Genomic DNA, 17748 nt, shown 5'->3' on the forward strand with positions numbered 1-17748 from the left:
GAGTATGAGAAATTTGGGCCAGGAGGGAGGAATAAAGTTTTGATCTGGCAGCTTTCCCTGGTTTCCTCCTTAGAGTTGTCAGACATATAATACATAAATAAAAAACTAGCGGTCAATTATTTCTAAGGGACATATGGCCAAGTGGTTTGTTTAAATTATATAAAACCTAAAGAAAAGGTCATTCCCTTTAATAATAACTAAAAAGATCAAATGAATAACTTAGTAACTTATTCAATGAAAAGTTTGATAATTATGTAGAAAAGAGTTCGATGACCAGCAACATAAAGTATCGTGACCTATCATTGCTTCCCAAGTATGAGGTTCCAGGTTTGATCCCCGGTACCTCCTAAACAGAAAACAAACTAACTTACTGGGGAGTGGACATAGCTCAGTGGTTGAGCACCTGCTTGCCATGTATGAGGTCCTGGGTTCAAAATCCCCAGTACCTCCTAAAAAATAAAGTAGGGCTGAACTAGTCCCAGAAAGACTGAATGCTAGACCAGAGTACCCTATACTCAGGTGAAACACCTCCTGCCTGAGATTAAGTCTGCTTTTGGAGGTCAAGGCCCAGGCTCACAAGTCAGGTTAGAGTCAAGGGGAAGATAAGGGAGTCCGAGGCTAGAATGGCCTGACAAGGAGGAAGAAGTCAAGAGTATATCAATTTGAGGTTGAAAACAGGCTTTAGAGTCCATTAAAGTAATCTGCACATAAATTTTTTTTTTTTAACTTTTAACATCTAATGAAGCCAATATAATGTTAATAAATAAGGATGGTCTTGGCTTAGTCCCTGACACAGAATATTGGATATGGAAAAACTGTCCTCCAAGAGTATAATGAAGTTTGGTATTCTTAGCATTTTCTTATTAAGACATTAGTAGAAGGATTACAGTTCCCTGTTTCTATTTCTCCTTGTTTACTGGAAATACCTAAACAGCACTTACAATAAAGATCTGAAGAGATTACAAGTTTATCTACTAATAATAGCTTTCAAAGCTCGTTTGCTTTAAGAATATAGAGAAATAAAACCATATGAATTTGAAGTTAGGACTTTTATGACAGTACCTACAAATGCTTTCTATAAATTATCTCCTACTCTTCATAGAAAGTATATCTTCCTCCTTTAAATACTTTTTAAAATGCTTCCTCTGGGTCATTCATCATCCTTCAAACCATGGTTCTTGGCTTTACAGTAAGAAACTTATTTTTTAAAATTAAATACTATAGATTAAAGGGGTTACTTTAGATGGACAGTGTTTTGGGGAAAGACTGTTTCTAATCAGCTTAAAATTGGAAATTTCCCCCCAAAACGAAAATTTCACAAGGACAATAAAGTTTATTATTGATGCCTGTTGATACCACTTAGCATCTAGCAGAAATAGAGACTGAAATATTTTCCATCTCTATTACCAAAAACCAAAGGTCAAACCATGGAATCCTAGTACTAACAATAGATTTTGGTGCTTTTGTGGGTGTAAAGTAATGTACCTCTGCAAACTAAAAAAGACAGTAGCTCTGTCATTACAATTCACATTAAGCCCTTAAAACTGCCTTTAAGTTTTTAATGGTCTTTGGCTGAACAGGTTATTTTTTGAGCACCAGCTATGTCAGTAAGATAGGTCTCTAACCTTAAGTGCAGGCTCCAGTTATCCTGAAAGACCTAAGAGTTTGTGGAAGTGGGGTGACTATGGCATGAGCGTTCAAATCTGGATTTCAGAAATAACACCGATCACATTGTTCACTATGAAAGGCGTATCGGAACTGTGCGACTGCAGGCAAAGAAACCAGTTGGGAGAGTCTTTCAGTCAATTGATTTTTTCTGGGATTAAGAACTTTATGATCAAACACTGGCACCACAATACTGCTGAACTCAAGGAAGCCACCAGCTCCACAAACTTGAGATGAACACCGAGATCCCAGGGCTCAGACGAGAGGGGGCAGGACGACAGAAGGAGGAATGGAGGTAGCAGTCACTCAGGGGGATGGAAAATCACAATAAAAGTTTGGTAAAGAAAAATAAAAAGGGTTTTCTGTGCGAAAAAGATATGGGATAGAGGGCATAAAGGCGCTACGTTTTGTTTGTTTTTTTAATGAGACTTCTGGCATGATTTGGCACTTGCAAGTATGTGAAGATATAATTTGATTTAAAAGTTATTGAAGAGGAGAAGAGGGGGAAGAGGAAGGGAAGGAGGAAGAAGAGGAGGAGGAAGAGGAAGGAGAAGAGGAAGAAGAAGAAACAGGAGGAAGAGGAGGAAGAAGAGGAGGAGGAGAAAAAGCATATAGGCTCTAAAGCCAGACTGCCTGGGTTCATTTAGATCACAGCTCTTCATATTTACTGTCTATGGATGTTGAGAAAACTGACATATGGCCCTGTGTCTCAGGATCTACATCTGTAATATAGGGTTGTTGTGAAAATTGAAAATAATACATACTAAGCTCTCAATGTTCGACACAAATGAAAGCAATCATCATTTTTATTACTGTGAAAGCACTATATTTGGGACTTGCCTTTCGTTTGTTCTACCTACAACCCTTCAGGAGTCTTCAGATAACCAGAGCCTGATGGGACCCACAGAAGCCACTGTGGCTCAAGAAAGCAGTCTGACTCTAGGAAGTCAGGCTGCCCTCGGATTCCTTGCTTGACACTAGAGGATTCCAGATTGATGCCAGATCTACCTGCATAGCTTCAAAAGAACCAAAGGCTTCAACTGCCAGCAATAGACTGCTAGCTGCCAAACCTAAGTCTCTGCTAGATTGTGTGGGCCCCTCTTTTCTGCTCAAATAAACGTTTCTGAAGCATTTGATACAGTGAAGCACTGGGCTAAGTTATTCATTCAAGTTTCCCAATTTAATCTTCCTTATAACCTCAGGAATTGAGAGCCAGGACTTCAACCCAAGTTCGATTCCAAAGTCTGTCCTTTCAATTGCTGACCTCTCGGGCCTCCCTGATCTTGTACACAGTGACCAGATCAGCACCTTTAATGGCATCCACGCCACCAATGCCAAAGGCAATGGACAGCGCATAAAAGACCGCTACTCTGCAAGCCAAGGATTTTTTCCAGGCCTTTCCTCACATGCCTCTTTGTATCATATGCACTTACCCTGATGCCTGCCTGGTAGCCTTGTACCTGAATGCTCTCCCTCTCTGCCAAGGTCACTCAGTGTTGATTCCAGGCCCCCTAGGACACTGGCTCTCTGGTGGCTCCTCTTACATCTCCACTTTCCCCTAACACAGGTGCCAGCACACTGCACTGCTCACAGCACTGTGGCCCAGGCCAGCAGTCCCAGCCTCCCATCCTATCAAGGACAGAGAATCCAGCAACTTGGACATCTCATGGGGAGTGCAGACTTGCCCAAAAGATCACATCTCTCCACCTGCCAATCCCTCTCCCACCCAAGCCAAAGTGGTTGCTCTCCGGTTACCTAACTGTGGCATGCAAAATCTCAAAATATGCTGACTCTTTAGTCAGCAGCCCCCCATATATAATCTATCACCAAGATTATATACACACACACTCATAAATCTTAATTGCATCTTTTTATATCAACTGCTGTCATCACTTCATATCTAGATGACAACAAATGTCTCCTAAGGAGCCCATCTCTGTCCAATCTCTTCTTCAATCCAAAAATCGCATTGCTGCTAGTGTGTACCTTCTAAAACAAAAATTGGGTCACTGCTTTAAATCTTTCAAAGGTTCCCAGTACCTCCGAAACAAAAATCAGACGTTGCACAGCCCGTCCTCCAGTTGACTTCAATTTGCTCTTTCTTCCAGCATATCGAGCAGGATGCAGCTCCAGAACACAGCAAGTTATTTCACAACTCTATGCCTTCACCCCTGCTCCTCCATTGCCCAGGATGCCTGATCTCTGTCCTCCTTCAAGACCTAACTGTCCCTACCCCTTCACACCTCAGCCCAAGACTTGCCTCCTCTCGGAAGACTTCCCTGACTCCTGCTTTGTTTGGTGGTCCACTCTGGTGTTCCCACAACACCCCACACAGATCTTTATCATTATACTGAACATACTGCTATTCATTTCTACCTCTAAACTGTCTTTTGTGGGATAAGTATCATGTCTTATCTGACCATCAATCTACAATATATAGCACATATGTGCTTAACAAATGTTTGTTGAATACTAAAGTGAGGTAATTATTTAAACAATAAAGCAGTTATGTGATTGAAATATGAATTCTTTATAGCAGTTGTTTGTAAACACACAGACCTCTTCATCCAATCACTAAAATATATAAGAGCAGAAACTTTCTAGTTGAAACTTGGGAATGAGGAGCAACCTTCCATTTGTGGATTCTGTGGAACACCATAGGGTAATACTTTGGAATCTCAGAAACAGTTTGAAAACCTGGACTCTTTAAAACATGGAGCTCATCCCTGATAAGCGATTTACTTTTCCTGATAAGAAATTCATTATTTCTTGATAAGAGCTGTACATTTCTAACTTGAAATTCAAAATGTTCTATTTTACTATCTCCGGCCATAACATCATGAGCCATCTTCCAGTGTTACAGAATACAAAATCCACTCTTTCCTGGAAAATAACATGTTCTATACTTACTCTTAATTCTCACCTATACTGTTGACTCCTAACATACACTTAGAAAAATGATGTTCAGTGGTGAAAGAAAGAAATTGCATGTTTTAAATTTTGGAAGTAAATATATTTTAATCAAGCCTACAAATAAAATATAAAGACCTTTTACAAAATGAACTTTTAATTACATTTATTATGCTGCAAACAGACTTCATATGTCTTCACTCTGCAAGTAAATACCTTTTCAAGGCTTGAAGTCTTCTAAGAAAAGTACAATATTTTTTCTAACAAAATATATTTTAAATGCCAGAATCACACTACATGTAAACACATGGTAAATAATGCTTCATCTATTTCATCAAATCAAAACTATCCTAAGACATGGTTTATTCAAATATTACAATAAAATAAAGAAAATAAGAAAAGCTAAAACAAAATCTACTCTAAAAGAAGACATAAAGAAAACATATCAAATCTTGGAGTCATTTCTTTATTAAGCCATATTTATTGCGAGCCTGTATGTACCAATCAAATATACAAAAGATGAGCAAAATCGAAAACAATCCTTTCCCTTAGGCAGTATAAAAGTGAGAGAGACATTGAGAACATAAAAACATAGAAAAATACAATCACAAACATGTTGTGAAGTGTTAACTGTGGGTTTGACCTAGTCAAGATATAGGTTATTACTTGAGACAACCTGATGCTTAGATAGTAAAGAGGGGAGGAAAAAAAGAGTCCATGTAAAGGCTCCCTGAGTTTCCATCCCAACTCCACCACTTATGAGGAGATATTCCTATTCCTGCCATAAAATTGCAAAGTTTATTCCTTTTCTTCACAGCTTTCCCAAGGAGAATGAAAAACATAGAATATCATAAACATTACTGATTTAATGAATGTGTACTTAGTTTTTGAAGTTTGCTATTTTAATATCCTCATAAAGAAGTTACAGAATTCTTCAAAGGGATTCCTTCATTTATCTACAGGACCTACTGCACAGTGTTTAAACTATACTTTGTTCTGTTTTATGCAGTCAGATTCTGCACAAATAAGGGGCCATGCAGAAAAATATTGACTTCAATAGTTTTCTCCAAGGTGGTGTTTCCATAGTGTTATACAAAGCAGAAAAACCTTCTGCTATCAAAATTTGAAATGTCCTCCTCAAAAAGTTGCCCACAATATAACACTATTTTGAAATTCCAAGATATGATGCTTGAGCCTTCAAAGTGGCTTTCCACTTGTCAAGGATATCCTACAAAAACTAAATACATGGGTAACAAAAACAACATTAAGAGGGGAAACAGGGAGGGTATAGGAGCAGAGACTGTGTAGGCTAGTAAAGGGAAAATGGTATATTTTTGAACTATTAAGTTATAGGCTTTAATTGTTTAATACAAACCCCAGAATAACCACAAAGAAAGTATTTAAAATATATACAGATATGGAAATGAGAAAGGGATCAATCATTACATCATTGATGATCAAACATACACAAAACAAGACTGTAATAAAGGAGCAGAGGGACAAAAATCATATATACAATATGTAAGAAATAAAGGACAAAATGACTGAAGTCTTGCCTTATCAGTAATAACACTAGATGTAAATGGATTAAAATCCCCAAGTGAAAGACACATTGGCAGAATGCATTAAAAAGCACAATCCAACCATATGGTGTTTACAAGAGAATCCTGGTAGACCCAAAACACAAACAGGTTGAAAGTGACAGGATGAAAATAAATATTCCATGTAAATAGTAACCAGAGGAAAGCTGAAATAACTATACAAATATTGGACAAAATAGACTTTAAGTTAAAAACTGTTACAAGAGACAAAGAAGGACACTAAAAGGGTCAATCCATCAAGAACAATGAAGCTAGAAATCACTAATAAGAGGGAGAAGTGAAAAATCCACAAATATATGGAAAATACACACTTAAGCAATCAATGGTCAAAGAAAAAAATCACAAGGGAAATTAGGAAATATCTTGAGATGACAGAAAACAGAACACAACAGATCAAAACTTACAGTACAGGGAAGCAGATTTGGCTCAACGGATACAACATCCACCTACCACATGGGAGGTCCAGGGTTCAAACCCAGGGCCTCCTGACCTGTGTGGTGAGCTGGCCCATGCACAGTGCTGATGTGTACAAGGAGTGCTGTGCCACACAGGGGTGTGCCCTGCATTGGGGAGCCCCACATGCAAGGAGTGCGCCCCGTAAGGAGAGCTGCCCCATGCAAAAAAAAAAAGTGCAGCCTACCCAGGATTGGCGCCGCACACATGGAGAGCAGACGCAGTAAGATGACGCAACAAAAAGAGACACAGATTCCCAGTGCCGCTGACAAGAATACAAGCAGACACAGAAGAACACACACAGCGAATGGACATAGAGAGCAGACAACTGGGGGGGTGGGAGGGGGAGGTGAGGAAGGGGAGAGAAATAAATAAAAAACAAAAACTTACAGGACACAAGGAAGGCAGTGATGATTAGGGGGAAATTAAGAGCTCTACATATGATGCACATTGCATCTCCTGTTTGACCAAGGATTGATCTCATTCTTACCCCCTTCCCAGGCATCTCTCCTTTTAGCTCCATGGAAACATGCCAAGCTTTGGCTACTATAAGCTTAAACACAGTCTGCTCCAAGCACATCTTGTGTTGAAAAACAAGCATGTAGCAAGACATTTTCCCAAAACTTGCACACAAGTGATATTTTAGCCACTTTGGCCCAACCATATATAATCTATAGAGTGGTTACCATAGGTGAGATACACTCGAGTGAACTTATTGCCAGTCTTGCTATCTGTTGCAAAGTAGTTGCAGCTCTAAGTAAGTCCCCCTAATAAAAGGGTAGCTGATGCTTACCTTGTATAGCATTTTTATTTAGGTTGATCATAAATGTTTGAAAATGGAAGGTGGTGATGGTAGCAAATTATTGCAAGTATAATTACCAGCACTGAATTATGTAGGTGAATGTGGTTTGAAGGGGATCTTTAAGTTGTATAGATTACTAGAATAACAATTAAAAGAAAAGATATAGGACTGTATAACACAGTGAATCCTACTGTAGATGATAGGCTATCATTAATAGTACAAGTAAAAGAATGTTCTTTCATGAATTTTAACAAAGGGATGACACTCATACAGAATGTTAATAAGGTAGTATATGAAAAAATACATCTAATGTGAATAATAGACAATAGTTAATAGTACTATTGTAATAATTTTTCAACAATTGTAACAAAGGAAATTACTGTTAAAAAATTAGCACAATTACAAGAAAAAGTGTTATCAATTGTAATAACTGTTCCACACCAACACAAGGTGGTGATGCTAGTGATATATGAGAATCCTGTATCTTATGCATGTTTGGTCTATAACCACACAAATTCTCTAATAAAAAAAAATTGTTTTTAAGTAAATACATACCCCAACTACAGATTTGTTCCTCGATCTCAAGGAACCTCTCCAGGTGTCTTCTTCTGCCCTCCTTCCCAAAGACTCTGACTCTGACTCTGACTCTGGAATGAATCTCATTTATTACCCCCTGGATTCTGCTTCTATGTTGAAGCCCTTCAGACTGATGCCTCATATAGACTATCCTCACAGATACCAGGGATCCAGAGTCTCAGACCAGCCTTAGCTCCAGCTCTTAATCCATGGGCCACTTCCAATTGACCCCTGAAAAAAAGTCTTATTCTGGTTCCAGCACATTTAGCCTCCACTTGCCCAGAAGAGCCAGTTTATGTTAGCTCTGCCAACATAATTTAACACCATCCAGAGTTGGTATTCTCCCATTCAAACTAGTTACAAAACTTTACAAATGATCACATCATGCCTGCTCTTTTAAACACATATTTAAATGAAGTCTGAAATAATATACTGAAACAATGGATAACTAAAGTCTTTTTAACAAGTATAATATGACTTCATTTAGCAGAACGATATCCATGAATCAAAATAAGAGATTTCTAAAAGCATTCAAAAATAGACCTAGAAAGTCATTTCATCAAATGTATTAAAAATCTAAATTGAAATTTTAGTCCAAAAAAAAGTTTGTCCCAAGTCTTAAATGCTCTTTGGGGTAACGAAGAATCTTTTGAACTCAATAGGTATGAGAGAGATCATCAATGTACAATAATGAATAATGAATTAGTGAAAATTTTCATGTCCTCTCTAACCAAACTTCTAATCCACAGCTGTAAATATTTTTAAACTGTGTCTATACCAAAATGGACTAGCTATATCCAATTAATTCCAGTAAAAAGAGAAGCTATTAATTTAACAAGGCTGCTTTGTGTACTTATAAAATCTATTTTACTATCATTCTGATTATTATTCTGCTTGGAAATCCTCTATCAAACTTTAAGTGAGAAAATATTACTAGTAAAGTCTAAAAATGGTCCTATATCATAATCAAACAAAAGAGTACAGAAATTAACATTCAGTATGATATTAAAGTATCTTCTAAGGTCAAAATTCCAATCAAAGCTTGGAATATTTAACAAGGACTGAAAAACAGACATTGAATTTGGTAGCTATCAATTGTAAAATTGTATCATACATTTATTTGTATCTGTTAAACGCTTTAAACATCTAATTTTACATAGTTTCCACAAAATTACTCACTTTATTTTGACAAATTTGATGGACAGGTCGCGAATGGGCTTCTGGTATGACTGCCGCACTGCAACCTGCATTGAGGTCAAAAATTTCTAAAGTTCTGTTCCACCCAGCTGTAAATACAACATCTGCAATAACTCAGTTAAGGTTTACTTTTAAGAGAAGACATCAAAAGGGAACTTTTCTCAATGAGCTTATTCATGGGGAATGAATAGTTCCATTTCTTTTATTAATACATCTTGGAATACTAAAAGAATCAGAAATAGATGATTGGTTAAGATTTTCTAGAGTTCCAAATGAAAAATCTTGATCGCAGCATTGTGCCACCTCATCTAAGAGGATCAGTAGACCCCTGATTACCCAGAAAGACAGTATGAGTTAACTATTTAACTCTTTTTAACTATTTGTTTCTGCTTATGAAAATGTTTATACGTGCACAATTCCTTTGCTCCACAAGTCCTGCAGTAAAGTAGAATAATCAGTATATTTATAAATATTGTTTACATGCAGTAATATCCCACAGGTCCTTTTGATTAGTGGTTCCCAAACTGCTGATTAGCTGCATTAGAATCATTTGGACTTCTCCGACTCCGTACAAGAGATCTAACTCATTGGATCCGGAGTAAGACCCAGGAATGTATGTATGTGTGTGTGTGTTTGTGGTATGGTATGTTTTTGCATATGTGTGTATTCTTATGTTTATAATAGATATGTGCTTATGTACAAATATGTATCTAATTTTATACATATTTATTATATATTTAATGTTATATAAATGTTTATAGCTATATACCTTTTTTTTTAATTCCCCAAATGATTTTCAAGCAAGGACAGGTTTAGAATACAATGGTCTAAAATTCTGCCAAGATCCCAATTCCTACAGTAATGTCCTCCATGAGGCCAAGTAACATGCTGAACTCCTGGCCTAGGAGATGGCAGGCCAAGCCTGCCAACTGGGTGCAGCACCGGGCCTTTACTTGAGCAGCGAAAGCAGTGGGTGGTGAAGTCTTTACTCAGTTAAGTCCATTGGACAAAAGGTGATGAAATAAGTAACGGAGAAATATTCTAGGATATGCTCCCACAGAGAAATATACTAGGATATGATCCCAAGCATCAAGGAAAAGCCTGTCAGAAAACAAAGGTCTTATTTCATGGACAGAAACAAAACAACCCTTGGGTTAATGATAATTTACTATTTACTTGATTATCTACTAATCCTTTACAGTCTATAATTCTTCCCCAAATAACAAAGGTGATAGAAATAGATATCAGGTAAATAAAGAAGTACTTTGTTTCACTTTCAAAAGCTAAATATGCCTTTAAATATAATTAGCTTGATCCTAACATGATTTTACTAAAAATTTGTTCCATAATATAAAATGTAAGGTTTATTAGTAACAATAAAATTCAATAACCATCAGCTAGTACTGCCAGACACTGCAAGATGAATTAAAAAATTATTAATTCAGATTTAAAAAATCAAATCATAATAAAGAATAAAATGACAATTTCTGGCTTATCTACCAAAAGGGAAAGATTATGATCTTTTCCAATCAGAGGAGAGTAACACTTTCTAAAAATACCCATACACACATAAATACATAGAAAAAAATCTAGAAAGATATCCACAGAGTTTTAAAAGTGGTGCCCCTGGAGTAATAGTGAATATAATGGTTTTCTTCCTTGTATGTATTCTCTAATTTTCTCCAATTTACATATAATGCTTCTGTACTAATAAAAGAATGTTAAATTTACAGTCTCGTTTATCTGGGATTACCATCTCTTTGGTGTGGTCTCCTGAGCAGCTACATTTCACTGTATTTCCTTGAAGTGCTTACCTTAGGTACAGTAGAATCTAATTTTTAAAAATTCATAACGTATATGACCTTAGTGAATATCTTTGTTCATAGGAAATGTACATGGAGGTATTATATGTCCAAGGAGTATGATGCGTGCACCCTGCTCGCAACTTTTCAGAAGATAGATGTGTAGATTGATGGTAGAATGAAACGCAAAAGGTGGCAAAGTGTTTAAATTGGTGCATCTGGGTATCTGTGTGTAGGTGTGTGTTGGGGTTCTCTGTGTGGGGTTTGTATTCTTTTTGCAACTGTCCTGTAAGTTTGATATTATTTCAGAATAAAGAGTTAAAAAAGTAATTTTAGTTTATCCTCCCAGATATGTTCCTTTGCATATGTGTGTCACATTATTTGCATTGATTGCCCCAGGGACTTGGAATAGTGGAGAGAGGAGGTAGGAATAGAAAATTTGCTTTATTATTTCTGCATTGTTTAAATGTTTTGCATCATATTGCTTGCATTATTTAAAAAACATTAAACGATTTATATCTGTTAGGGTAGGCTAACTATCATAACAAACAACCCCAAGAGAATCATAGTATATTTCTTGCACACACGGCTCCACGCGGATATTTCTAGCCAGATGGCTCTCTTAGGCAGCCCTCGCCAAGCTGACTTTTCTTCTCCTGTACTTCTGCCCTCTGGAGGTCATTCAGATGGTCTCCCTTTAGCCAGTGGATGGGGAAAGAGAATAGAGAATCACATATGGGAGATTTTTACAGACCAGGCTTGCAAATGGCATATGCTACTTATGCTCGTGCACTGCCTTGCTCCCTACTGCCCTGCCAGAACCAAGTCACATGGTTACACCTAATTGCAAGGGAAGCTAGGTAATGAAAACTCATTCTTTACCCAGAAGGAAAAGGGAAATGGTTTGCTGAACAACTAGGAACATCTGTCATAGTCCCCATTCTAGTCACCAAACATCTGTTTCAGTCTTCACTGCATATAGAGCACATTCACACACACCCCTTCCCAAGAGAGGCATCAGCAAACCGAGGACTGCATGGTGTTACATGGTTTTCTCCACCAGGTCTGGATGTGGTTCATCGGGATCCAGTGACCCATGAGCTAAAAAGACAGAGTATCTTCTCCCCTCCCTTTCCACCCCTTCCCTAAACCCTGCTAATATACAGTGGTTAAATGTGCCCAGGGTTATTTTAACAGAATTTCCCTTTCAGAAAAGGGAGACACATAGCAGGCACTGGTCCATAGCAATTCTGAAATCCCTCTGGAAGTGGGGCTGGGTGGGAAAAGCTCTGGGAAAAACTCCCTTGTCCACGGTTTTATGAAGTCCTTCGATCATTCCAAAGTCCTTTTTCTTTTTTCTTCCATGGCTTCATCTGAAGTAGTTAGTGAGGAGTATGATGTCCTTGAGGGCTACCTGGTTTCCATGCTACTTCCTGTAGCTGTCAGTATGGGGCCTCAAAGAATTTAAGTCTTGAACAGTCAATGCTTTTTGTTCTGTGCTGCATATGCCTTGGGCCATATAGTTCTCTTAAAAATACAGTGAGGGTCTGATCTATTTGCATCCAGTTAGTCTAATGTGCCAGTAACTCCACCAGAACTCTTTCTTTTATATCCTTTTAATGCCTTACTTTTCTTTTTACACACTTGCTTTCATGTTTCCCTTGCAATTTAGTGACTGGTATCCTGAGGTTATATGAAACTAAATGCTTGATTGGGAAGGAAACTCTATTGCTTTCCACTGGAGCCAAGCAGCCCAACTGACGGCTTTAAACAATGGAAATCTATTTTCTCCCAGTTCTGAAGACTGGAAGTTTGAAATCAAAGTGGTAGCAAGGTTATGCTCCCTCCAGAGAAGGGGTTCTTAACAAGGGGTCCATGAGCTTGAATTGAAATTTTTAAAAAACACACATTATTCTTGTGGGGATGTGTTAATACAACAAGATGTTATTATCAGACAGAAAAAAAAAACAAAACTTTATGCTAAGTAAAAGAAACCAGACACAAAGCACTACATATTGTATGCTTCCATTTATATAAAATGTAAATAAAAATCAATTCATAAAGATGAAATTAGATTAGTGGTTATGTAGGGTTGGGGAATGAGAGAGGGATTGAGGGTGAACACTAAGTGGTATGTAGTTGTCTTTTTTTTTGGAGTAATGAAATTGTTCTAAAATCTTTTGTGGTGATGAATGCACAATAATGTGATTATACTAAGAGCCACTGACCATATACTTTGAATAGATCATATGGTATGTGAATATATCCCAATAAAACTGCCTAAAAATAAATAAATAAGTACGCAAGAATAGCCAGAAATAGCAGCTGTGCACAGCAGGGGAAGCACAGAGATTGACAGGTGAAGAATTTTCTTGTGTGTTTGTTTCTTTCTCTGTTTTTTATTACTATTGAAATAATGAAAATGCTCTAATAATGACTGAAGTGATGAATGCTCAACTGTGTAATTATACCATATACCACTGATTGTACACTTTGGATGGAGTGTATGCTTTATTAATATGTATCAATAAAATTGATTTGTTTAAAAAAACCTACCAGTTATACAATCTTTCCCTTGGTGTCAGCAAATTATTCAGGTGGTAGGTATATCTAATAATCCTCAGACTTTTCCAATGTCCCAGCCAGTAATGGCCACCCTTGGATCTTTAACCAAAGAACATTCTTTCCCTCTCTGTAACACCACACCCACTAACTTAATAAGAAGATGTTTAGTGTGCAAATGGAATTTCCATATAAAATGTTCTCCCTATAGTATTGCCTTTATATCCCAAGGACTTCTCTATTCATAATGAGATCATTGCTAATTTGGACATTGATTTACCAGCATTCTTTGTCTAAACTAATCTTCAAATTGAAGATCAAAGAAGTCCCAAATTTTTTCTTAGCTATCTTCGTTTACCTTTTGCTGGTTTAACACTACTTTTAACTACATTACTTATCATATTGCTCCTTGCATCCTTAGTCACTCTGTGATATGAGTCTGGCTATGATTTACTCATGAACTAGCTTTTGCACACAACCAAAATGACTCTAGTCATTATACACACTCCCTTTTGGGAGTCACCCCAGCTTTTCTTGGTATCAATCCACTGTAAAGAATAAATTGGTTTCAGTGACTTTTAAATGGCAAATGCCACAGCATGTTAGACATGTAGAAATCTAAAACCCCCTGTACCTAGAAAGGAAGGTTCTTATCTCTACCAAAAGGAGAATTGGAGATGTTTGGTGGGAGCTAGCTTTTGTAATCAAACTTTCCTATAAATAGACCTGGGAAGAGGTCTAGACAACAGATGGTATATATTTGGAGGTCGTATCCCTTTCAGGGTGCATCTACAAGGAAGACAAACTACTTTGTTTTACCATTAGATACCATCTAAATCATTTCAACACTACAAATTTCATTGCTGTCACCAAGTATTTCTGGATGAGTGGAGTCAAAATGTTACACCGATACTTGAAAACCCCTTAGGGGCATTTTGGTCAGAAACAGAACCAGCGATGGCCCTTTTGTACCGATGGCCCTTTTGTACCGCAAGTTACAACAAGAACTTGTTATCTCAGTGATCTGATAATGGCTTCAGTATAGACCCTGACCTGATGAGGATCCCTTTGGAGCCATCAGTTTTTACCTTAGGAAATGCAGACCCTTAGATAACTTGACTTAAGTGGGAGAATTACTAGGCCCTGGTTTAAGAACTGAAACCTAAACTCCTCAAGGGGAATTCTGGATTCCTTTCTTCTTCCTTCAAGCCTCTTCTCTTTGTGCATTATGAGAGGCCCAGAAAGTAGGGAGAATCAAACCTGTAATAGTTCAGGGAACAGCAGGCAAATGAACAATACCACAAACTCCTAGCCTAAAAGTGGTGGACAGCATTGCCACTTTAGAAATAGTATTGTTCTCTCAAGGAGGCACATGCTGTTTTAGGGAAAGAACTTTGTCTTTATAATACATCCCTGGAGACCTCTCCAGGAATTTTAACATTAATAAAAAACAAGAAAAAAAAATTAGGTAATTTGCTAACAACCACCTATCTGGTTATGCAGGCTACTCAGATCAAGAATGGGGTTCACTCTCTTGGTTTAATCTACTACGCTTGGCTTCTGGCCAAGAAACAGACTACAGACTCTGATGGTTAGCCTTCTCTTTCTTAGTTTTCATGCTGAAGCATTCAGATGTGTCATCTCCAGAGCCGTTGTCACTCAAATGATCCAACAAATGATCATCCAGACGAAAGAGCAGGAAAACCTAATACAGAGATTGGAACCACCCCTGGAAACTTGATATGTGATTGGGACGCCTCAAATAGTGGTGAAGGTCTGGTCTGCTCATACCCCCAGATATTGATGGTTTCTCTTTCAGCTCAGACTAAGGAATGACCACAAAGGGAGACCCAGAGACTAGAAACTTTCCACGCATTTTACTTACTTATCAGGAGTCAGCAGTCTATGGACTGTGGGCCAAGTAGAGCCTGCATCCATTTTTGTGCATAAACTTTTATTGGCACACAACTACACCCATTTGTTTACACATTATCTGTGGCCGCTTTCCTGCATGGCTGAGTAGCTGCAAGAGACCAGATAGCCCACAAAGCCTAAAATGTTTATTATCTGCCCTATTACAGAAAAAGGTTGCTGAACTTCTGGTCTACATTAACATGATTTTACTAGTCCATTGTTTCCATCAACGCAACTTTACCACTCCCAGAAAGCCTTGCTCAGGAACATGAAACTTGTAACTAACTTTATTGTTCATTCCAGAAAGATTCAGCAACTCTTCAAGAAAAAATATCAACAGTTTATAACCCAACGCCGAGTCCCTTGCCTCCATCCCAACCAGACTCACCTCCTTGCTTAAAGAAAGCCATGCTCCTGGCTCAGAGCCTGCACCCGGCTGTTCCTTTGCCCGCCATGCCCTTCTCACTCACCCAACATGGCGGGCTCCCTTCCTTCAAATCCGTGAGGGCTAACGGAGGCACCCTAATTGAAACTGCAATCCCACTCTTACCAAAATGCTTTCTTTTCTTCATGGCACCTATCTTTTTCTAAAATAATATAGATTGCATTAATTTATTTTGCTTACTCTCTGTGTTGCCATACTAGAAGATGAGCTTTGTGCTTTGATCCTAGTATTCAGATCATGCCTGTGCATAGCAGGCATTCAATAAATATTTGATAAGTGAATGAATATTTTATTTTTTAAGATTTATTTATTTATTCCACCCCCACCTCCCCCCCCCCCCCAATTTTCTGTTCTCTGTGTCTATTTGGTGCATCTTATTTCTTTGTCCGCTTCTGTTGTTGTCAGCAGCACGGGAATCTGTGTCTCTTTTTGTTGCGTCATCTTGCTGTGTCAGCTCTCCATGTGGGTGACACCATTCTTAGGCTGCACTTTCTTTCGCCCTGGGCGGCTCTCCTTATGGGGCACACTCCTTACGTGTGGGGCTCCCCCACATGGGGGACACCCCTGCGTGGCACGGCACTCCTTGCATGCATCAGCACTGCGCACGGGCCAGCTCCACACGGGTCAAGGAGGCCCGGGGTTTGAACCGCAGACCTCCCATGTGGTAGATGGATGCCCTAACCACTGGGCCAAGTCCGTTTCCCAGTGAATGATTATTTTAAATGGGTCTGGTTAGAAATAATGGAAATAAAATAAGCAAGACTTGAGAAATATTTAATTAAAAGATGTAATCAATAGGCTTTGGTGATATGCTACATGGTGGGAATGGGGGGAGGGGAGAGGGCTAGGGGAAAAATAAAAAAGGAAGACTGACTCCCAAGCTTCTGGCCATGAGCAAATAAGTGTCTGGAGAGCCACTTAGTAAGATGGGTAGGCCTACAGGACTGTTGTGAGGTGAGAGATTGAGAGTTCTACTTTTTGAGATCTGTGAGGTTTGAGATATCCATATCAAGATATCAAACAGCAGTTAGATATGCAGATCCTGAGCTAAGAAGAGTGTTCTGAGCTAGAGATATAGATGATAAAGCCATAAAAGTAGACGGTATGAGCTGTCTATATGTTGTCTATAAGAGACCCACTCAGACGTAAAGACACAACCAGGTTAAAAGTGAAAGGTTGGAAAAAGGTATTCTATGCTAATATTAACCAAAAAAGAGCTGAAATAGGCCAGATAAATGTAAAATAACAACATTATAACATATGAACAATAATTACTCGGTGCAACTAGCAAATTGTTCCTGTGATCAGTATGCTGTAATTTTGTTCATACAAAATAAACACTTGCCTTTAATTGACAAGGGCTGGAGAAGAGATATAATTTTGCGTACTTCATTTTTCTTTAGCCCTTTCTTATTCATACTCTTTAATTAAAATAGTCTACCTGGATCAATAATGATTTAGCATGACTACTGTTGAACAAGATTTTGAGTTTTTCTGCCTCATAAAATTATGAGCTGGCAAATTGTTGTCTGCTATAATTCATTCCAATAAGATGTGAAGAATTCCCAAATAGGAATTTGATTATATAGAAAGAATTGTGGCCTAAATGGAAATTAAATAACCAATAATTTATCTCATTCTTAGAGATTATTATGTCCAATAGTTAGAGCTGTAATATAAAAATTAGAATTAGCTATAATTAATTTCTATTATATTTGAATTATTTGTATTTACAAATGTCCATTGCTAAGCTATTTTTTAATAATTGATTATATTAAATCTAACCTGGCCTTTCATTCCCTTTTAAAATTTGTAATTTCT

General features: G+C 37.9%; 1 protein-coding gene across 3 annotated transcripts in view; it reads right to left on the reverse strand.

The window, feature by feature from the left end:
• WDR27 (WD repeat domain 27) overlaps positions 1 to 17748 on the reverse strand; it is a 397567-nt gene that overhangs the window by 283096 nt on the left and 96723 nt on the right. For all 3 annotated transcript variants that reach the window (XM_058289718.2, XM_058289717.2, XM_058289719.2), the window contains one exon: positions 9187 to 9308. In XM_058289718.2, the coding sequence (XP_058145701.1) occupies positions 9187 to 9308 (122 nt within the window). The remainder of the gene's footprint in view (positions 1 to 9186; positions 9309 to 17748) is intronic.

This window comes from Dasypus novemcinctus, chromosome 28 (assembly GCF_030445035.2).
Source record: "Dasypus novemcinctus isolate mDasNov1 chromosome 28, mDasNov1.1.hap2, whole genome shotgun sequence".
Taxonomy (NCBI): Eukaryota; Metazoa; Chordata; class Mammalia; order Cingulata; family Dasypodidae; genus Dasypus; species Dasypus novemcinctus.